The 23,847-nt window shown below is 42.9% G+C and overlaps 1 protein-coding gene across 4 annotated transcripts in view; it reads left to right on the top strand.

The window, feature by feature from the left end:
- Positions 1–23,847, top strand: part of LOC106589530 (histone acetyltransferase p300) — a 47,214-nt gene that overhangs the window by 17,387 nt on the left and 5,980 nt on the right. The window contains exons 9-28 of one of the 4 annotated variants that reach the window (XM_014179626.3): positions 1,993–2,110; positions 2,363–2,450; positions 2,814–2,891; positions 11,582–11,664; positions 11,874–12,041; positions 13,126–13,587; positions 13,901–14,330; positions 14,501–14,619; positions 14,753–14,992; positions 15,803–15,891; positions 16,733–16,843; positions 17,446–17,502; positions 17,620–17,697; positions 17,809–17,876; positions 18,009–18,159; positions 19,403–19,549; positions 19,678–19,957; positions 20,197–20,391; positions 20,603–20,764; positions 22,829–23,110. In XM_014179626.3, coding sequence (XP_014035101.3) covers positions 1,993–2,110; positions 2,363–2,450; positions 2,814–2,891; positions 11,582–11,664; positions 11,874–12,041; positions 13,126–13,587; positions 13,901–14,330; positions 14,501–14,619; positions 14,753–14,992; positions 15,803–15,891; positions 16,733–16,843; positions 17,446–17,502; positions 17,620–17,697; positions 17,809–17,876; positions 18,009–18,159; positions 19,403–19,549; positions 19,678–19,957; positions 20,197–20,391; positions 20,603–20,764; positions 22,829–23,110 — 3,406 coding nt within the window. The remainder of the gene's footprint in view (positions 1–1,992; positions 2,111–2,362; positions 2,451–2,813; positions 2,892–11,581; positions 11,665–11,873; positions 12,042–13,125; positions 13,588–13,900; positions 14,331–14,500; positions 14,620–14,752; positions 14,993–15,802; positions 15,892–16,732; positions 16,844–17,445; positions 17,503–17,619; positions 17,698–17,808; positions 17,877–18,008; positions 18,160–19,402; positions 19,550–19,677; positions 19,958–20,196; positions 20,392–20,602; positions 20,765–22,828; positions 23,111–23,847) is intronic. The other 3 variants (XM_014179629.3, XM_014179628.3, XM_014179627.3) reach the window with 3 other exon arrangements.

Here is a 23,847-nt window from a genome sequence, read left to right as displayed (position 1 = left end):
GTTCCTAGGCGTACACATTACAGACAAACTGAAATGGTCCACCCACACACAGTGTGGTGAAGAAGGCTCAGTTGCACCTCTTCAACCTCAGGAGGCTAAAGAAATTTGGCTTGTCACCTAAAACCCTCAAACTTTTAGATGCACAATTGAAAGAATCCCGTCTGGCTGTATCGCTGCCTGGTACGGCAACTGCACCGCCCTCAACCTCAGGGCTCTCCAGAGGGTGGTGCGGTCTGCCCAACGCATCACCAGGGGCAAACTACCCGCCCTCCAGGACACCTACAGCACCCTATGTCACAGAAAGGCCAAAAAGATGATCAAGGACAACCACCACACGGGCCACTACATGTTCACCCTGCTATCATCCAGAAGGCGAGGTCAGTACAGGTGCATCAAAGCTGGGATCGAGAGACATCCATCTCAAGGCCATCAGACAGTTAAACAGGCATCACTAGCACATTAGAGGCTGCTGCGTATTGGCATAGACTAGAAATCACTTGCCACTTTAAGGAATGGAACACTAGTCACTTTAATAATGTTTACATATCTGGCATTACTCATCTATGTATGTATGTACTGTTTTTCTATACTATTCTACTGTATCTTAGTCTGTTCTGCTCTGACATCTCTCGTCCTTATGTATATGTGTGTGTGTATAGTCTTAATTCATTCCTACTTAATTTGTGTTTTGGGTATATGTTGTGTAGTTTGTTAGATATTACTGCACCGTCGAAGCTAGAAGCACAGGAATTTCACTACACCCGCAATAACATCTGCTAATCACGTGAATGTGACCAATAAAATTTGATTTGTTTCATGAGCTGAAATTGAAGATCACACACTCACAAAGCGTATTTCTGAACTTTTGTGCTCAAATTTGTTTACATCTCTGTTAGTGAGAATTTCTCCTTTGCCGAGATTATCTAGCCACCTGACAGGTGTGGCATATCAAGAAGCTGATTAAACCGCACAATCATTGCACAGGTGCACCTTGTGCTGGGGACAAAAGGCCACTCTAAAATGTGCAGTTTTGTCACAAAACAATTCGATGTCTCAAGTTTTGAGGGAGTGTGGCAATTGGCATTAACAGGCCACAGTTTCACAGTAAACTCTAAGGGAATTTATATGTTTAAGGTAATGACTAAAGAATTTCACCCTGAAACGTAGTTATTAGATTATGTAACATGTATTATGAATAATTAGGCAAACGTAACTATTAGATTATGTAACATGTATAATGAATAATTAGAGTGATAAACTTAAGTCCAATAAGGTTTGGCCGAGACTAGTAAGGGAGAGGTGTGTGTGTGTGTGTGTGGTGTGTGTGTCTAAGAAAATACAGAGGGCAATTAAACTATTCATGACCTAACCTGGTAAGAACTCTAAGAAACTTACGACAGGAAAAGGAGTCTTGTCAAGATCCCTCTAATCTCAGGAGAATAGAACTGCCAGCTTGGTAGTGATAGACGAGGAATGAGGACTTTGGGGAAAGATACAGCCCACCTACTGTTTGTGTGTCTATGTGCGTGTAAGGAGGTGGGGGGAAATGGGAGTTATAAAATGCATTTTTTGACTTTAGAACGTTCTCTGAATAAACTGTACGGACCTTTTGCGTAAGCTGAGTCTTTGCCTAATTATTATTAAACCCAGGGTCTTACAAACCTCGGGGAATGGTCAAAGCTTAAATAATTGTTATCATCATTGGGAATGAAAATTCTCGCGACAAAAAATTCCATGCAGCGTACAACTATAGAAAACAGACTGACAAACACTGATCACATTCACCACTGTCAACCAGCTCAGACACAGCAAGCTGTGATTCAGTCCGCTTACAACACACTTCACTATCTCCCCTAACGTTGCTCTAAAAGGATTCTCAATGGAACAAAATAAAAGTTGAAACAGGTTTGTTTTAACTGAAATTTGCTTTACATCGTACTCTCGTTCACATATCCCCCCAGTTTCCATAATGTCTCTTGTTTCTCTGTGTAGGGTGCAAGCCATCTTCCCGACCCCGGACCCTGCTGCTCTGAAAGACCGGCGGATGGAGAACCTGGTGGCGTACGCTAGGAAGGTGGAGGGGGACATGTATGAGTCTGCCAACAGCAGGGTAAGCTGCTACACTGATTAAAGATGCTCTTTTATTGAATTTCTGAGTGTGGGACCAACTTCAGACCATACTGCCTGGAATAAAAAATAAACTTGTTTTGTGTATTTGTCTATTCCTATGTTCTAACTCATTTTCCCCCTCTCCCTTACACAATTTCCCTTTCTCAAAATGATCCCTCTTCTATCATTCTGTCCCTAACCTTCATTTACCTCACTGTCTCCTTCACTCTTAATTTCTCATTCCTCTTCCCAGGCGGAGTACTACCACCTGTTGGCTGAGAAGATCTATAAGATCCAAAAGGAATTGGAGGAGAAGAGGCGAACGCGGCTCCAAAAGCAGGGTATGTTGATGTCTACATCAGGGCACACATGTAATATTACAGAACAGTTTTGGGACATAAAAATACTAAATCGTCATGAATTCAGCAAAAATAGATTAATTTCATGAAATCTGTTTATTTATTTCTACAAATAAAAAGATGTGATTGTGTCTCAATCAAGATATGATGTTTTCAAATACGTTCTAGTTTTGGACTTGTGGTCATTTTGCTGGGTACAAATTTGTATAATTATGTTCTGACCATCTGCTCGAACCAAAATCGTCCCATTGCTGAATCTAGTTGCCTACCCCTGCTTTATAGTGCAATAACGGCAAGACATCCTCTCTTCCTTATCTCCATCTTCTCACCTCTGCACTCCTACAGATGGTCCCCTCCCTGACCCCTCTTTGGTGCGGCCCGGTGGACCCAACCAGATGGTGACTAGGATGCAGAATCCGGCAGGTGAGTCCATGGGGACAAGAGAGGGGGGTTGCCACACAGAGACACAACATTACTGGGCTTGTTTGTGTTAAGCTGGCACTGTATGGTTGCTGTCTTGCGAGCTCCGAAACAACCTTGCTATTTTGTGGTTCTTTTGGTGTTAATCTTCTTTACGGAATGTATCCGCTATCATTTCTTATGATCGACAAGAACTTTTGGACATCAGATCGTCAGTTTCTAACTTCAATTCTGACATGGACTCATCTGCTTTGGGTTCTTTGTGTACCTCCAACCCAGTCTTCAGGCTACCCAAGAGGAAACGTGGGTTAAAAAGAGGCAGGAGAGCAGCGTCCTGGTGAGACTAATGCTAAGGGAAAACCAGCCACCACTTCCCTCCATTCTGTTGAAGTCTGTTTTCTGAAACATGGGTTTCAGACAAGATTCAACCCGTGGTTTTCCAACTTGATGGATTATCCATTCACCGAGTGAACAGGACATTGGATTAAAGGAAATCCAGAGGAGGAGGGGTATGTCTCTTCATCAACAACAAATGGTGTGCAGAATCTAGCGCAGTGCAAGTCTCAACCAATTGTTCACCCGTCTTGGAATACCTCATGGTCAAATGTTGACCCTTCTACCACCCGAGAGTTTTCATCCGTTGTCGTGACTGCTGTATATGGGTATTTCTATAAATAATGTGTGACATCGGTGTCTAAATTTCAAAATGGTTTGATATACAGTACCAGTCAAGTTTGGACACCTACTCATTCAAGAGTTTTTTTGTTTTTTTTACTATTTACTACATTTTAGAATAATAGTGAAGACATCAAAACTATGAATTAACACAGAATCATGTAGTAACCAAAAACGTGTTAGACAAAAATATATTTGGGATTCTTCAAAGTAGCCACCCTTTGCCTTGACAGCTTTGCACACTCTTGGTGTTCTCTCAACTGGCTTCATGAAGTAGTCACCTGGAATGCATTTCAATTAACAGGTGTGCCTTGTTAAAAGTACATTTGTGGAATTTCTTTCCCTCTTAATGCATTTGAGCCAATCAGTTGTTGTGACAAGGTAGGGGTGGTATACAGAAGATAGCCCTATTTGGTAAAAGACCAAGTCCATATTATGGCAAGAACAGCTCAAATAAGCAGAGAGAAACGACAGTCCATTACTGTAGGACATGAGAAATTTCAAGAAATTTGAAAAAGTTTAAGTGCAGTGGCAAAAACCATCAAGCGCTATGATGACATTTGCTCTCATGAGGACCGCCACAGGAAAGGACGACCCAGGGCTCCCAAGTGGCGCAGTGGTCTAAGGCACTGCATCTCAGTGCAAGAGGCGTCACTACAGTCCCTGTTTAGAATCCAGGTTGTATCGCTTCCGGCCGTGATTGGGAGTTCGATAGGGCGGCGCCCAATTGGCCCAGCGTTGTCCGGGGTAGGCCGTCATTGTCAATAACAATTTGTTCTTAACTGACTTGCTTAGTTAAAGGTTAAATAAAATAAGAAGTTACTTCTGTTGCAGAGGATTAGTTATCAGCATCAGAAAATGCAGCCCAAAATAAATGCTTCACAGAGTTCAAGTAACAGACACATCTCAACATCAACTGTTCAGTGGAAACTGCGTGAATCAGGCCTTCATGGTCGAATTGCTGCAAAGAAACCACTACTAAAGGACACCAATAAGAAGAGACTTGCTTGGGCCAAGAAACACGAGCAATGGGCATTAGACTGGTGGAAATCTGTCCTTTGGTCTGAGTCCAAATGAGAGATTTTTGGTTCTAACCGGCCGTGTCTGATTCGCAGAGTAGGTGAACGGATCTCCGCATGTGTAGTTCCCACCGTGAAGCATGGAGGAGGTGGTTTGATGGTGTGGGGGTGCTTTGCTGGTGACACTGTCTGTGATTTATTTAGAATTGAATGCACACTTAACCAGCATGGCTACCACAGCATTCTGCAGTGATACGCCATCCCATCTGGTTTGCGCTTAGTGGGACTATCATTTTGTTTTTCAACAGGACAATAACCCAACATACCTCCAGGGTGTGAAAGGGCTATTTGACCAAGAAGGAGAGTGATGGAGTACTGCATCAGATGACCTGGCCTCCACAATCACCCGACGTCAACCCAATTGAGATGGTTTGGGATGAGTTGGACCGCAGAGTGAAGGAAAAGCAGCCAACAAGTGCGTAGCATATGTGGTAACTCCTTCAAGACTGTTGGAAAATCATTCCAGGTGAAGCTGGTTGAGAGAATGCCAAGAGTGTGCAAAGCTGTCATCAAGGCAAAGGGTGGCTACTTTGAAGTGTCTCAAATATAAAATATATTTTAATTTGTTTACCACTTTTTTGGTTACTACATGATTCTATGTTTCATAGTTTTGATGTCTTCACTATTATTCTACAATGTCGAAAATAGTAAATATAAATAAAACCCCTGGAATGAGTAGGTGTCCAAACTTTTTACTGGTGCTGTACATTTAAATGTGATTTTCTTGCAGTTTCACATGTATAGTTACAGGAATAAGAGTCTAGATGGGCACAATGAGACCATAACGCCTAGCAACAACAAAACATTTACGTGTAATTTTTTTGTTATGCCTAGTAGTTGGGTCTGTTTGCTTTAGTCAACTTCTCTATCATTTATAGCCATGCTAAACCTTCCAGAAGAATGAAAAAGATTAACAGCAGCTTTTTTTTATAGCTAATAAAATAATTTCTTACAATAATATAATACATTGGGTTCTGTCAAAGCATTGACAATAATGAAATCATTGATCAGTACACTTCAAGCTTTGTGTGTGTGAACTAGACATCACATTTATTGTTTCCTCCACTCCTTGCTTCTCCTTTAAAGTGCATTGGAGCCCAATGTGCTTTGAGAGGGAGGTGAGGAATGGATGAAACAAGGAGAATCTCTATTGCGTTCCCTTCATTTCTCATGTCCTCTCACCGCCTCAAAGAAAAGGGGGGGACCTCTGACCTTCTCATGCAATGGGTTTTGAGAAGGAGACGAGGATGCAACAAATTGTATTTTACCTTTATTTAACAAAGTAAGTCAGTTAAGAACAAATTCTTATTTTCAATCAAAGAAATGCAATTGAGATTCTCCCAAGGATATAGGAAGCAAGCATTTGACAGCAAGTTTGAGAGGGCCTGACTGACAAGGGATGGGCATTTGACCGAAGGCGGCACTGGGGGGAAAAAACTGCATTTATCTTTATGGCAACTGTGTAACAATGCCTAATTTATCAACCATTACAGATAACTTATCCTAATTGCTAAATTGCCTCAATAATTAATTTAACTAGGAAAGTCAGTTAAGAACAAATTCTTATTTACAATGATGTCCTAGGAACAGTGGGTTCAGGGGCAGAACGGCAGATTTTTACCTTGTCAGTTCGGGGATTCGATCCAGCTGCCTGCTGCCCCCAGTATATATTCAGTGAAATATATTGAAACTTATTAGCTGGGTTATATTATATCGTGGAACACAAGCTTTAAAAAAGTAGTAACCTCAGCAGTGTGGGGCTTGCTTGTAGAAGCCTATGGTTGTGCAATGGCATAGCCTTGTTTTGTTTGATTTAGCAGACAATTATTTCCTGACCCTTATCACAGTCCAGACACCTTTTTTTTTAATAGTAAAAAAAACAACAACCCCAGGATATAATAAATAGAACAGAATAGTGCGAAGTGATTTGTATCATCTGGAACAGTTATTCTTAGTGATATTTGAAACGTGGCTCAATTTGGCAGGTTGAAAGACACTTTTCAGGGTTACAAACCCAAATCTGTCTTTTCGATATACAGACTTAATTTAAGGAACCTGCATAATAAACTTTCTATATGGATTAGCAATTCTGCATTGAACACTGCATGGGAATGTATTATGGCCGGACATCTGTTTGGCGAGTCGGCCTAGGCTTAATGATTCTGATAAATACTTTGTTTTATAAAGACGACATGTTATTGTATATTTTCAGTGGAACCTGTATGTTTAGGGGGGTAATAGCCTGGGCTAACCAATTCTAAATACCACTAGCAGTTTGCAAAGTAGAGTTGTCATTAACGTTAGTTACCACAGCCACAGAGTCATAAACCCTGCGTGTTTCTTCAATTTCGCTTCTTAAAATCAGATTTTTCAACCTAACCCTAACCACACTGTTAACCTTAAGACCAAAAAGCAATACATGTATGAATATATATGATCTAGACAATTTTGACTGGCTGTGGTAAGTAGTGATAACTGCCAAGTAGCCTAAACGGATAATGGCGCAACTATTCCAAAACTACAGCTCCTTGTTGCAACACCCACATTTCCCTGCTTCAGTCAACCAGTCCATTTAGAATTTGTGATAAAACTTGTCATTTGGCAAGGACTATAGCTTGTGTAGCCCATCAGTTATATATGTTTTTATAGGCATTTATTTATTTCGGGAGCAGTTGTAACTCAATTGCATGAGACAGGGGAAAGGGAATTTGGGGAGCAGAAGTGTGATGCTTGATACATTCATATTTTTTCGTGTGTCCCTCAAATGCCAAAATGGAGCACTAGTGTCTAAGCAAGTTAATATAGACTTTAGGCAATTTCTTACAAATAGTTTTACAGTATTTGGAAAAAGATGTTAAACATCGAGTTTTGACGAACGTTCAAGTACTCGATTTGTCAATACCATTCCTATGACCGACCGAGCTACCATAATTCACATGGCTTGTCAAGAAGCAACCCCTAGTCCCTACTACCCAGAGTATAGACACTTGTTGAGATCTGAGAGGATTGATGGGTGGTAACATGGTGAGAGCTACCCTCTGATAGGCTTGGTGGAATTTTTGCGATATTGGTTACACCTGTCCAATTCTCTCAGATCGCCACAAGCGTCTGGGTTGTTTCTGGACCCTACAACCCTTCGGAGTGTGGTGGACCTACAGCTCCACACTTAAGGCATTCGTTGGATGTTTCATTCTATTGCTATACACACAGATTTGCACAGGTGTAAGCTGGACACGCCCACTACACCCTATCAGACTGATGTGACGGTTCTGGGTAGCTGGAGACCTGTTGTAAATAGATCTTTTTGTTTTAAATTTCAAAAACCAAAAAAAAAATGTATACATGTCTGCTTGCTAGTTATATGTGCAACCACTGACTAACTCTAGCAATAGATGCTGGTTTTGGCTGTATAGCATTTTGTTACAAATATTTGACCTTTTACCTTATCATTTAAGAACAAATTCTGATTTACAATGATGGCCTAGTGGCTTAACTGCCTTGGTCAGGGGCAGAACAACAGATTTTTACCTTGTCAGCTCGGGGATTCGATCTAGCAACCTTTCGGTTACTGGCCCAACGCTCTAACCACTAGGCTACCTGCCGCCCCAAATTTAATAAGATTAACAGTGGATGGAAAGTATATATATCAGTCAGTTAACCATTTACAGTACCAACAGTTCCTTAATAAGTCAATACACACTATCTTATGCAGAAAACGTACCTTATCATGGCAAGGTAAGGCAGTTATTAATTAATAGATCTATAGAAAGGAGTTAGAAGGGTGCCCTCCTACTTTGAAAGGACAGGAAGTGTTGGCTGTGCGCTTGACCAGGCAATTAACCACCCACATTTGAACATTGAAATATCATGTTTTTTGGGTTTATATGGAAAAACAAGCAATTTAACATTTTTTCAATTTCTGTTAAAAACAAAACAAGTTCACATTCTCAATTGCTCTGTATAAACTTGGAAAACAAACGATCAAAATGTACACTAATCTTACTTCAGGAATTTTGATTTGTCGTCCACCAAGTAGGCTAATTATCTTGACCGCCGTAACAACATAGACGTCAATGTTCTGTCAATCCTCGAGATCAACATTAATTGCCGCACCTTGGCTGTTAAATCGCATGCAGTATCACACAAGCTCTTTATACATTTACATTTACATTTTAGTCATTTAGCAGACGCTCTTATCCAGAGCGACTTACAAATTGGTGCATTCACCTATAATATCCAGTGGAACAACCACTTTACAATAGTGCATCTAAATCTTTTAAGGGGGGGGGTTAGAAGGATTACTTTATCCTATCCCAGGTATTCCTTGAAGAGGTGGGGTTTCAGGTGTCTCCGGAAGGTGGTGATTGACTCCGCTGTCCTGGCGTCGTGAGGGAGCTTGTTCCACCATTGGGGTGCCAGAGCAGCGAACAGTTTTGACTGGGCTGAGTGGGAACTGTGCTTCCTCAGAGGTAGGGAGGCGAGCAGGCCAGAGGTGGATGAACGGAGTGCCCTTGTTTGGGTGTAGGGCCTGATCAGAGCCTGAAGGTACGGAGGTGCCGTTCCCCTCACAGCTCCGTAGGCAAGCACCATGGTCTTGTAGCGGATGCGAGCTTCGACTGGAAGCCAGAAAATCCTGATGTTGCGTGATAGTGTCCCCACGTAACTAAACAGCTAGATGGTAGGGATTTTTTTACATTTTTTTATTTATTAATCATAAAATGTACCCTTTTCTGCTTGAAGCATTGGATTTTGCATTCACATACATTGTTTTGGATACGTGTGCCAATAAACTGTTTTCACACCGTAACATAGGGAGATACGAAATGTTAAGAGGTATCCATACAAAAAGTGACAGAAATATCTAGGAATTTCACAGGATCAAGGTCGAAGTGTAATTCAATTGTTAAATGCTTAGTATATGATAGTACAAACCGCAGTATATGAAAGTGTTTTGTCACATGATTTATGCCAAATCTGTGAAGACTCCAAGTATGAGAAAGGGTTTAAACAGAGGTTTTGATTCAACTCATGAATTATATTGAATGTATCTATGTTCCCAGTTTCTTATTGTATTCACATGGGGGAAAATTCATGTATTATTATTGACTTGGAAACCGCTCCAAACAGTTATCCACTACAATAAATGCTCATTAGTACTGTAGGTTATAGAAAGACTCATATATTCCACCTCAGAACAGCAACAACAAGCTGGCTATAAACGAGCAAAGAAAACAACATGTACGCGGAGGCTGCTTTTCTTGTTGCCAGTGATTTTTATTCCGTGTCACTAAAGTCTTGTTCACATTGACCGTTTTGAAGTGACTCAAATGTCCAATTTTAGAATCTGATATTTTTTCTGCATTCTGAACAGCCATAAAGCACATGGAATCTGATAGTGGTAGGTGGTTTAAAGTCCGATACCAGTCTGTTTCGTAGCCATGTGACTTGTCTGAAGGGTCAAATTATTTATTTGCCGTCAAGTGTTTTTTTTTTACTTATTTGGCATTTCTTGTTGCTTGCTATCTACTCTGACAGTTTAACAAGAACATGTGGTAGCGAACTAGCTTGTTAATTGTTTCCAAACAATTTAGTGAATGTGCTAAATGGCTAGCTAGTTGACTGATGTGGCTAGCCAAAAATGACTAAGCAACTTGGAAATGTCCATGGCAGGTGTTGTCACCTTGGCTTGCTGCATAACTTCTGAGTGATTGGAAGCACGAGCACCACCACAAATCGGCCTAGGCCACTGCGCAAACACCCGTCGTTACTATGACAACTATTGTAGCCATGTTAGCAAATGACTGCTGTCTGAACACACATCCAATTTGGTCACTTGCAACTTTCTCTTTTGGACTGTCAGTATTCCAAAACGGATTTGAAAAACAAAACAGTTTTGAGCATTAGGCCCTGCAGTGTGAACAAGGCTTTAGACACGTGATGCCCAACTTCTATCAACACGTCTCCTTCGCCACTAGGGGTGATGACGTCCTAGACCACTATTACTCAACCCACAAGCTAGCATACAAGGCCCTCCCTCGTCCCCTCTTGGGCAAATCAGTTCATGATTCTATACTCCTGCTTCCTGTTTACAAACCGAAGCTTTAACAGGAAGTACCCATGACGCGCTCTGTAGAGAAATGCTCCATCGAAGTGGAGGCTATGCTGCAGGACTGCTTTGCTAGCGCTGACTGGAATATGTTCTGGGACTCCGCCGATGGCATCGACGAGCTAATCACCTCCATTACCGGCTTCATCAGGAAATGCATCGCCGACGTTGTCCCCACAGTGAAGGTTTGCTGCTTCCCCAATCAAAAGTACATACACCATAGACATACATAATTTAGACTGACTGGATTCAGCCGCGGGCCAATTTCTTGAGAGGATGGTCGGGGGGCTGGAACATAATTACAAATCATTTGTGGACTGCAAGAAGCCCAAACAGATATTATTTGACAAAAACATAATCATTTTCAAACCTTGCTTACGTTTGTATACGATCACGTCTCCATGTGTGGGAATGCTGGGGAACAGATTTCCAAAGTTAAAATCACTTGGAGCTGATTTCCTGTTGTTTTTACAATCTTATGTCCAACAATAAAAACAAAAACTAATTGCTCAACTTGGGAGCCCAAATGAAACCATCGGGCCGCCAGTTGGGGAACCCTGATTCACATAGAAGTCAGCGTAGACCAATCCAGCTTTGAGGACCAGCTCATGAGCTCAATCACCAGCAGATTTTAATTTGGAATGAAAAATGTATGTGTTTATGCAACATGTGAGTGCATCGATTCGTTCTCTAATCAAACCAAATCGCACCGACTCGTTTCAAACTAAAACGTACCAGATCCCATGTATCCTCAAAGGGAAATATGCATATCCCTAATTGCTACACTAGCGGTGTTCTCTGTATGCTATGATCCTCATGGCTGTTTTCTTCAGGTATGAACCAGTTCAACCAGATGGGGATGCAGTCTATGGGCCAGAGGGCCACCCCTCCTCTCCCCCTCACACCCATCAGCCAGGTCAGTGTGCTCATCAAGGCTTTAAACCATTATACCCAAATATAAAAGTTTGAGTCTTCAATAGATCCTATTCCATTGCAAGAGGAAGCATATCATGTCATAGCACTAATGTATACATTGATGTCACATGCAGAGTAGTCCCTAGTATCCAAAGTGTCAAAGGACTAATATAAGCTCTATTCTAAACCAATGCCTGTTGTCTCCTGTAGATGGGCATGGGGAACCCCAGGATGGGGCAGCCCAACGTGGGGCAGAACCAGTACCTTCCCCAGGGACAGTTCCCAGGCTCCGGCCCAGGACCAGGCCTCGGCACGGGGCAGCCCGGCATGGCACAGCCTGGTATGAACCAGCAAGGCAACCAGGGAGGCATGGCACAGGTGAGAGAGGTGGAAGTATATGGTCTACGTCGATGGACAGATTGGGTACGCAAAAAGTATTGGTGCTTGACCACCCATTTTAGGGCTTCAATGCTGTTTGTTTTAATTAGGGTTATAAACTACCCATAGTTTACTAAAGTTGCTGGAGTTTTCAGTCATTTTTGTAATTGCCCAGTCCAACGGGATTTAACGGTTGAAATTTTTTATTTCCACACTGTTTCGAATAATACTGTGACATTGTGAAAATTATAATGCCCTTTTAGTGTAAGAGCTCTAGAACAGCTAGTTTTCAGTTTACCTCTCCCAGACAGTCCTAGCTAAATTCTTGCTTGAGAAATTGCTCTTTGCTAAGCTATTTTGATTTCTTTGAATATTGTTTTCAATTAAAAATCACATTAAGTTACTTAATTGTTACCCAGAAATTATTTGATGAGAGAAATGTCTGCATGCGACCTTTATTCTTTATATCTCTGTCAACACATTTAGTGGAAAGACAATATGATTAAAGAGAACAGCCTAATTAATGAAAGGATGTTATCAACAATGACATGCTTTCCAATGAAGTCTGCAACTCTTCCAACTATTACCTTTTTTTCACAACTGCCACCAATTTGGTTTCAAAACATTTACAACAAACACATATTGACAGGGTCAAATGTGTGTAAAAATATAAAGGATATTTCATGCTGAAATCCTCATCTCTAACACCAACTGTATTTGACGGGTTCTATTTAGGATGTTTTACAGCTTTGTCATTCTATTTATATTATAATCTTCTTAATTCATGATTTTGTATATTTTACATGATGAAAATACTTATGGAAAGTTTCCAAAATTTCTTTGGAAGTTGCAACCATAGTTTTTAATTGAATCATATTAACTAAACCAACTAAACATAATCACTAATACGTTCCCACACATCTGTATATGTACAAGTCAAACCCTCCTGCCTACACTAGTGTGTCCTCATGTAGAGGTTTACTGGAGGATGCCCCTGTTGAACATGATTTATGTTAACCTCTGAATAATGTATGAATGCTAAATGCCTCATCTGTTCTCTCCGTTTCCCTCTCTCTCCCTACAGACTCCAATGCCCATTCCTTCCCCTCTCCCCGCCAACAGCCCTTTAGCCGGGCCCGGTTCGGTTGGAGGGGGTAGCGGTGTCCCCTCGGTGGGGCCCATGGGTCCCCAGAGTGTGGGTGGAGGCCCCTCGTCCAACAACCCCCAGCAGCCCAACTCAATAACCCACCTCTCGGCCATGCGCCAGAGCTCGCCCTCCCCCGCCCGCAGCATCACCCCCACACCCCACCAAACGCCACCCAGGCTAGCTGGCTCACAGACCCCCCAGCCCCACACCCCTAACCCGCCCCAGCTGGCCCCTCCAGGCCCCCAGCAGCAGCTAGGGCCCGGCAGCCAGGGGCCAAGCTCCAACAAGCCCGTGCAGCAGGGGATGGGAGCAGGGGCCACCACCCCATCTCACCCTGGTCACCCCTCCACAACCCCCAACCCCCATGGAGGCCAGCTCCCTCGCACGCCTCGCACTCCGGTGAGATTCATTGATTTGATTTATCATTTAGAAAGAAAACATACTGCTGTATCGTCCATTTTCAACACATAGTATAAATAGTACATTGGTTTACAGAAGTGATCACAACATTGACTCCACCATGATACATACAGCTGCAAAATGGAGCAGTTAATGGTCAATGTAGTAAACAATAATTTTGGAATTTCCTCTGTGACCCTCTCGCCTGACTCTCTCCTTCACTGTAACTCCCATGGGGGTTGTTGTTGCATTCTCTTGTAGTATCAATCTTTTTCTAACTGTTAGCTCTCGCTCTCTCGATCCCTCCTCACAGATGTCCCAGAAGGGTGGCTTCCAGTCCCAGGACTGTCAGGCTCTGACCCCAGCGTCAGTCAGCAGTGTGGACACGGCCTCCCAGCAGGCCTCCCAGTCGGATGCCTCGGCCTCCGTGGACCCCAAGGCGGAGGTCAAGCAGCAGCAGGACGAGGAGGACGACTGGGAGGAAGGCTGCTCCAAGGGGGGGAAGCTATCCAACATCAAGACGGAGAACAAACCCATCAAAATGGAGGGGGTGAAGAAAGAGGAGTGTGGAGGCCAAGGGGGCAAAGGTGTTCCCATGGAAACATCGTCATCGTCGGGGGTTAAGAGTGAGGAAAGGGTGAAGATGGAAGACCGGAAACCAGAGGTGAAGAAGGAGCCGAAAGAGGAGGAGAAGGGATCAGATTCCCCTGGTATTTCGTCTGGTGCCCAGAACAAGAAGAAGAGTAAGGACTGCTTTATTCTGTTGATGATTCTGTTACGGCATATGTACTATGTACAAGTTGCACGTCTCTATACACAATCTCTGTTGTTATGTTCTTGTAGAGTTATAGTCGGTTTCTGAATCCAACTTCAACCCTGACCTCTCTACCCCTTCTCCTCCCACCTATTTCAGTCTTCAAGCCAGAGGAGCTGCGCCAGGCCCTGATGCCTACCCTGGAGTCTCTGTATCGCCAGGACCCAGAGTCTTTGCCCTTCAGACAGCCTGTGGACCCTCATCTACTGGGCATACCTGTATGTACTGTATATTCACACTGTTTTAGTCTGGTTTTAATGTTCTATTAAAAAGATATGTACTTTTTACACAAGCATATTTCCCACTTGTCAGATAATAAAGGAAACTTGCCTTGACCATACCCCTCTCCAGGACTACTTTGACATAGTGAAGACCCCCATGGACCTGTCCACTATAAAGCGTAAGCTGGACACTGGTCAGTACCAGGAACCCTGGCAGTACGTGGACGACATCTGGGTCATGTTGAACAACGCCTGGCTGTACAACCGCAAGACGTCCCGCGTCTACAAGTACTGCTCCAAGCTGGCTGAGGTGTTCGAGGCTGAGATAGACCCCGTCATGGTCAGCCTGGGCTACTGCTGTGGCAGGAAGGTGAGATGTGTGTGTGTGTGTGTCTGGTTGGTATTCAGCTGTGTGTGTGACGTATAGTTTCAGGCTAGATGTGGTTATTGCATTGCTAGTTTCACATCCAATTCTGTGCATGGAAACGAGGGGTGGTTAATTTCAGCGTTGGCATAACATCGCCATATTAGATTTCAACACTTAATATTGAACATAAACATGCAACTATTTATGACTTTGCTCATGAATGTGCTAAGCGGTCCACAGGGATGACCGGAGTGACTCCTTTTTCTGAAAATGAGAGAAGTGGTGTGGATGTCAGGGCTAAGCCCTCAGATGGACCATAAGGTCGGACAGCTGTTGTCATGTACTGTGACTATGAGCCTGAAGGGCCATGTGACCCAGGGTTGGCACATTCCTTTGGCCTAACCAAATTGCCTCCATGAAAACTGATTGTTTTTGGGTGGTAAAGAAGCTCTAGATACTGATCTAGCGGTCGTCTCTGTTCTTTTGGGTCTATTGGTGTGTCATAATCATGAATTGGGCCCAGAGTTTTCCCCGGTTGGATGGTCCGGTACAACTCCTGGCACTAATGAACATAAAGATGCTTTATTGTATGATTTTTAATGAGTAATCTTTGTTCATTCTCCTTCCCCCTGTCTTTGTTTCTTTGTTAGTACTTTTGTTATTTTATGTGAATCACTTTACCTGTATTGAAAAGCGCTATACAAGTAACATTATTGCTACTAATCTCTTTTTTTAAAGTTAATTTAGGGATAAAAGAAGTGTTCATTTATTATCTAACTTTCTCTCTTTCCTGCATTTTTTTGCCTCCTTCAGTTGGAGTTTTCTCCCCAGACGTTGTGCTGCTATGGGAAGCAGCTGTGCACTATACCCCGGGACGCCGCCTACTTCAGCTACCAGAACAGGTAGAGAGGGAGGCGAGTGTGTCTCACACACACACACACACACACCCACACACATGGTGATCAATATCATAATGACTGTATGTTGAATTTTGTGTTTCTCTGGGAATAAATGGTTTGCCACGTTTTTCCCCATTTTAATATCCATGTGCTTAACGCAATTACATTTTAAGTTGGTCCTTTCTTACTGCCTTTCTGGACATTACTTCAATTTCTAACAAAAGCTGTAGGCTGTGATCAGGTACGAATATGTACAAATATTATTTGTGACAGCACTGATACCTGACAAAATAAGAAAGGACCCACTTTAAAATGAGCTCTATGATAGAACAATTGTCTGTGTCGCTGTTCATCTGTTCAGTATCTCCATTGTCCCAGGCTTCCCCTCCCTTCCCCTCCAGTTGATTCTGTCACTGCTGTATATGTAGCTGTGGTGGTTTTGCTCATCTTCTCCTGCCCAAAACGCTAATCTGTGCTTTGCCTTGGCCTTCTGCTCTGTTGTCCTGGATGTTGTCTTGTCCTCTCCTTCTCTCCTCACCATTGAAATCATTCCTCCATCCAACCCTTTCTGCCCTCTCCCTGTGTCGTCAATGCTTGTGACATCTGCATTGGCTTGCTTTTGTCTGGTCCAATCATGCGCCTCCAAACCCCACCTATCCCTCCCCCCTTTCCCTTCCATCCTGAATCATGATTGGCTGTTCTGACGACGACACCTGCCCTGCCTGCTCTGCGCCCCTCCTGTCTCCTGTGTGCCTGCGTGCTTGTTCCCACCCTGTCATGCCTTGATTGGTGGCTGCCTCCGTGCCTTCTCTGTGATTGGCTGTGCTGTTGGGGAACGGTGTAGTTCACCAAAATTTGGGCTTCTTGCTGGCAGGTACCACTTCTGTGAGAAGTGCTTCAACGAAATCCAGGGGGACAACGTGTCCCTGGGAGACGACCCCTCCCAGCCTCCGACGTGAGTAGAACGTTACCATCCACTAGCCTTCCCTCAACTTTTCTTTTGGTTTAACGTAAACTTTATTTTATACTTTTATCTTTAGGCCTTTATTTGACTCATATGCCAAGCTTCTCCCTCATATCAGCTTTAAAGTACCTCCATTTGCTGTTATTGTGAATGTCTTCCTTCCATTTCTGTGGTATTCTCTCTCCTACAGTAGTTGATTTGGTTTTATTGTACATCTCTACTGTCGCCGTTATTGTTTGTCTCACCTCTCGTAGACTGTGGTTTTCCTCTATTGGCCTACATCTGTTCTGCACCACCTCTTCAGTAAATCAAAATTGGGATGGAAACACTGCATATTTGAAAATCAGGCCAAATATTTAATGAGTCTTATACTTTATATGAAGTGTTGGACGAGAGCCCTGCCAGAGAATCCAATGCTTTCACCTTGATTGTCATTTGGAGTTTATGAAGCTGTATTTATTGGTTGGTTAGACTGTGGTTCATCCACCTTACCCTTTCAATGTATTTATTTTTTTCATGAGGCTTTTTAACTGGTGGTGGCCTGGTTGCTATTGTTGCGGTATGTGTGTTACATTTCTTCTTTCTAATTTCAGTTCCATCGGTAAAGATCAGTTTGAGAAGAAGAAGAATGACACACTGGACCCTGAATTGTAAGTCCACCATTGGAAGTATATATCTTGTTGAGTAATTACATTTAAGATGTGATTGCAATGTAGTTGTGGTGATGTAAGCAGTCTGATTTATTTCTCTCTTGTTCCTCTCTGCAGACTTGTGGAATGTATGGACTGCGGACGTAAGATGCACCAGATCTGTGTTCTGCACAACGACACTATCTGGCCGTTAGGGTAAGTCTGTCTACATGCCTTGTTCCCTGTAACCAGAAGAGAGGAAGCAGTTAGTCCTATTATAAGGTTCTGGCATCTCTACTGACGCTAATGAACTCTTTCACCCACCAGTTTTAATTGTGATGGCTGCTTAAAGAAGTTGAATAAGACAAGGAGAGAGAATAAGTATGCTGCCAAAAGTAAGTACCAATGTCATTTTTTTTTTTTTAACCCTTTTTAACCCTAAATATTACTTACCCATCTCCATTTCAGGTAGTTCCTCCCTACTTTACCTAGCTTATTTGTAATTAAGCTTATCTCCCTCTCTCCAGGGTTGCCCCACACTAAGCTGGGCTGTTATTTGGAAACTAGAGTGAATGACTACCTGAAGCGTCAGAGCCACCCTGAGTCGGGTGACGTCACCATCCGAGTGGTCCACGTCTCTGACAAGGTGGTAGAGGTCAAACCAGGCATGAAGTCCAGGTAAGGGACATGCACCACTGGGGGGAATAGTAAGCGTGTTTCCCTGAAGAAGTAGAACAGGAGAAGGGGATAAGAGGCAGAACGAGTGGGGTTAATGTAGTAATTTGTTGAATCCCAAATCAACCCCTAGCAGCTACCCCTAGGCACTGTAAATCTGAGAGGATTGGATCACTTTTTTTTAATCACAGAATTTGAGTTTTTTGTTTTTAGTTTCAGAATTGCAAGGTAGAAAGAGTTTGAGACCAGAGCATGGTAGATGGAGAAGCAGTAACTCTGAATGATGACAGATGGTGAATATATAAATATATTGGTATGCAGGGTTGGGGAGTAACTGATGACATGTAATCTGATTACCAAAACTAACTGTAATTAGTTGCGTTATCAATCAAAAATATTGTAGTCACTTTTGGATACTTTTGGAAAAACTAGATGACTACTTCTTGGATTACTTTTAAATTCAGAAAGGATGTTTGTGATAGAAAATACATTGTCACCTTTGAGAAAACAATGACATTCAATTTAGCGTTGGAAAAAAAGGTGCAAATTTAAACGCCCAGTGCAGTCAAATGTGATTTTCTTGTGTTTTTTATATTTCCACACTGAGATTTGAATAATACGGTCAAATTGTACAAATATGAATTGCCTTTTTGTGTAAGCTGATTTGAAAAGAGCCTGAAATGTGTCAGCCTTTTGTGATGGGATGGAGTTGTGGTCTGCCTGGTGACATCACCAGGTGGTAAATTGGTTAATAGACCAATAAGAAAGAGTTCCAAACCTCTCTGCCAATAGCTAGTTTTCAGTTTTCCCCTCCCAACTCGTACCACTCCGACAGACCTAGTTAAATTCTTGCTTTAGTAATTGTTCTTTCTAAGAAGTACATTTTGGTACTTAATTGTTACCTAGAAATGATTTAATACTGAGATAACAGTTGCATTGGACTTAAGTTTGTTTCACCTGAGTGAGTCTGACCACAAGTCAGAGACCACTATGATGACACACCAAATGCGTTTGATGGATCCTTTTTGTCTTCTAATGCCTCTTAAGGGGAAAGTAATTGAAAAGTAAGTGAAAGTAATCAATTACATTACTGAGTTTGGGTAACCCAAAAGTTACGTTAATGCAAAATGATCATAGGTACTGTAACTAGAAACTAACGGATTACATTTAGAAAGTAACCTACCAACCCTGTTAGTATGCATGCATGCGTTCATTCTAGCATCAGACGTCTCGTGTCTCTCTCCAGGTTTGTGGACACTGGGGAGATGTGTGAGTCATTCCCATACAGAACAAAAGCCCTGTTTGCGTTTGAGGACATCGATGGAGCTGACGTCTGCTTCTTCGGCATGCATGTACAGGAGTATGGCTCGGACTGCCCTCCTCCCAATCAGAGGTGATAGTTATTTGAAGGGTACATTTTCTCAACTCCGTGGGGAGCAGTTTTATGTTAATGCCCAAAGGACTGGACCTCATCCTTGCTCTCTCCCGCCCTCTCTCCATCTTCCTCTCTCTCTCCCCCAGACGCGTGTACATCTCGTACCTGGACAGTGTTCACTTCTTCCAGCCTCGTTCTCTGAGGACGGGCGTCTACCATGAGATTCTCATTGGCTACCTGGAGTATGTCAAGAAGCTGGGGTACACGACGGGTCACATCTGGGCGTGCCCACCGAGTGAAGGGGACGACTACATCTTCCACTGTCACCCTATGGACCAGAAGATCCCCAAGCCCAAGAGGCTTCAGGAGTGGTATAGGAAGATGCTGGACAAGGCTGTGGCGGAGCGCATCGTTCATGACTTCAAGGTAAAGAAGCTTGAGGGGTCCTTGCGGGGACAAAGTTAGAATTTTATTAAATTGTCTTGCTTCATCGGCAAGTGGAGTTGAGCGCACAAGGACAGTCAAGGATTGGCCTCTGAGAAGCACCATTTTATCACTGTTCATGTTGTGACAACTTGAAGTGGTGTTACTCATTTGTTACATAAAGCAGGACGAGTGGAGTGTTTCTTAAATCTGGGTTTAATATCTTTCTGTCCCTCGCTCAGGACATATTCAAGCAGGCCACGGAGGACCGTCTGACAAGTGCCAAGGAGCTGCCGTACTTTGAGGGGGACTTCTGGCCCAACGTGCTGGAGGAGAGCATCAAGGAGCTGGAGCAGGAGGAGGAGGAGAGGAAGAGAGAGGAAAACAGCACTTCCAACGAGAGCATAGATGTAAGTGGGATGGACATTTACTACAAGGTACATTGCAGTGTGTTCATATGGATCTTTGGGTTTGTTTTGATGTGATTTCATGTGATCTCTTTCAATCAGTGTGATAATTTGATTGTTTTTTTATGTTTTACTGAATACAAAATGTTTAACAGATTTTTGTATGAATTGCATTTCTACATTTGTTCTAAATAAAAATGGTTACTACTGTAGTGTGTGTATAATTCACTGTCTTCTCCAGGCCACAAAGGGCGACAGCAAAAACGCCAAAAAGAAGAACAACAAGAAGACTTCGAAGAATAAGAGCAGTATGAGCCGAGCAAATAAGAAGAAGCCAGGCTTGCCCAACGTGTCCAATGACCTCTCTCAGAAACTGTACGCCAGCATGGAGAAGCACAAAGAGGTAGGAGGGAGTGACTGTTGCGTGTTCTTATTGTATTTCTGAACATAAGTTGCAAACATTATGTTGTAAATCAGCCTCGCTTGGAGTAAATTGGTGAGAATCAGGTTTAAGATCTGAACGAGTCACTTTCACAACCTAAAAAAACACTTTCCACTAAGACGGTTGTAGTGGCGATATCCTATAAAAAGCTAACGGCACAGGAGAGAGACGAAATTGTTTTCCAAACGTTAACTCTTTTCGGGTGAAGTTCCCATTTATTGAGCATACAAAAGATAAATGGTTTAGTTCCAATACAAATATTTGCATAGAAAAGGTGTAGAGGTAAAATCTATGAGTATGTTCTGTGATATGGTAAGACCTGTATGCCCTCTCTCACCTGTGCTAACCTTTCATGTGCTATCTATATACAGTTGAAGTCGGAAGTTTACATACACTTAGGTTGGAGTCATTAAAACTTGTTTTTCAACCACATTTCTTGTTCACAAACTATAGTTTTGGCAAGTCGGTTTGGACATCAACTTTGTGCATGACACAAGTAATTTTTCCAACAATTGTTTACAGACAGATTATTTCACTTATATTCCAGTGGGTCAGAGGTTTACATACACTAAGTTGACTGTACCTTTAAACAGCTTGGAAAATTCTAGAAAAATGTAATGGCTGTAGAAGCTTCTGATTGGCTAATTGACATCATTTGAGTCAATTGGAGGTGTACCTGTGGATGTATTTCAAGGCCTACCTTCAAACTCAGTGCCTCTTTGCTTGACATCATGGGAAAATCAAAAATCAGCCAAGACCTCAGGGGAAAAAAATTGTAGACCTCCACAAGTTTGGTTCATCCTTGGGAGCAATTTCGAAACACCTGAAGGTAGCACGTTCATCTGTACAAACAATAGTACGCAAGTATAAACACCATGGGACCACGCAGCCATCATACCGCTCAGGGAGGAGACGCGTTCTGTCTCCAAGAGATGAATGTACTTTGGAGCGAAAGGTGCAAATCAATCCCAGAACAACAGCAAAGGACCTTGTGAAGATGCTGGAGGAAACAGGTACAAAAGTATCTATATCCACAGTAAAACAAGTCCTATTTTGACATAACCTGAAAGACCGTTCAGCAAGGAAGAAGCCACTGCTACAAAACCGCCATAGAAAGGCCAGACTACGCTTTGCAACAAAGATTATACTTTTTGGAGAAATGTCCTCTGGTCTGATGAAACAAAAATGGAACTGTTTGGCCATGATGACCATCGTTATGTTTGGAGGGAAAAGGGGGAGGCTTGCAAGCCGAAGAAGACCATCCCAACCGTGATGCACAGGTTGGCAGCATCATGTTGTGGGGGTGCTTTGCTGCAGGAGGGACTGGTGCACTTCACAAGGCAGGAAAATGATGTGGATATATTGAAGCAACATCTCCAGACAACAGTCAGGAAGTTAAAGCTTGGTCGCAAATGGGTCTTCCAAATGGACAATGACCCCAAGCATACTTCCAAAGTTGTGGCAAAATTGCTTAAGGACAACAAAGTCAAGGTTTTGGAGTGGCCATCACAAAGCCCTGACCTCAATCCTATAGAAAATTTGTGGGCAGAACTGAAAAGGCGTGTGCGAGCAAGGAGGCCTACAAACCTGACTCGGTTACACCAGCTCTGTCAGGAGGAATGGGGCAAAATTCACCCAACTTATTGTGCGAAGCTTGTAGAAGGTTGTAAACTTGTGACCCACTGGGAATGTGATGCTGAAATAAATCTTTCTCTCTACTATTATTCTGACATTTCACATTCTTAAAATAAAGTGGTGATCCAAACTGACCAAAGACAGGGAATTTTTACTAGGATTAAATGTCAGGAATTGTGGAAAAACTGAGTTTAAATGTATTTGGCTAAGGTGTTTGTAAACTTCCGACTTCAACTGTACGTGTGACCCATGACCCCAACATATAGTGCCTTCTATTGTACAATCAAGTTAAAATTACTCTTGACAGACAACATATACACAACACATAAAATAAAACAAACAGGTCAAAATGTCTTCTCCATTAACTCCGTTCTGCTCTCTCCTCGCCAGGTATTCTTTGTGATCCGTCTGATAGCGGCGCCGATGTCCAACACGCTGGGCCCCATCACGGACCCCGACGGCCTGATGGCCTGTGACCTGATGGACGGGCGCGACGCCTTTCTCACCCTGGCCCGCGACAAACACCTAGAGTTCAGCTCGCTGCGCAGGTCCAAGTGGAGCTCCATGTGCATGCTGGTGGAGCTCCACAACCAGAGCCAGGACCGCTTCGTCTACACCTGCAACGAGTGCAAGGGCCATGTGGAGACACGCTACCACTGCACTGTCTGCGAGGTGAGGGTTCAGGTTAGAGGTTAGGGTTCAGGTTAGAGGTTAGGGTTCAGGTTAGAGGTTAGGGTTCAGGTTAGAGGGGCGGCGGGAGAGGAAGAGAAGAGAGGAAGGGTAGAGCTGGGACGGACGATAAACAGAAAATGAAACACCAACATTGCCTTCCTCTCTTCTCACAATTTTGTTAAGTCTGTAATTTTCAATGATTAGGCTACACGGGAAAAACAGTTTTAAAGCAACTACTGTTTAATTGTTAAAGAGAGGAGAGTAAGCTTTCTGTGAGTAACATTTATTTCTCAATATTGAGCAAATGGCACCACTTTACGTAGCAGCGTGGCGCGAGGCGAATATGGTTTTGAGACGATGCAGCTGTGGAGCGTAGCATGCCATTCACATTGAATACATCAAGTTGCCTAGGCCTACAGATGGACCGTTTTTTTTTTGTAGGACATGAAAGTAATCTCGCTAATGTATTTTGAGTTCCCACTTCCTCAGGTGGTGTAGTATGTAGCTTACAGGGAAAGCAAACTGGCCTCATTGTGTGCACGAGAGTTGCATAATAACGAGTACATGTTATTCAATTATTGCATTCAAACTGCTCGCTCGCGTCAACGAGAATCTGCGTTGCCGAACGCTAAAATAGGACTATTTGAGACACTCGACACACTGCAAGTCCTGCCTCTCCCATCTACTCATTGCAGGGTTGGACATACAGGGATGCCCGCTGCCTGCCCGCTGGCCCT

This window comes from Salmo salar, chromosome 28 (genome assembly GCF_965601325.2).
Source record: "Salmo salar chromosome 28, fSalSal1, whole genome shotgun sequence".
NCBI lineage: Eukaryota > Metazoa > Chordata > Actinopteri > Salmoniformes > Salmonidae > Salmo > Salmo salar.
This window is presented reverse-complemented; position numbering and strand designations above follow the sequence as displayed.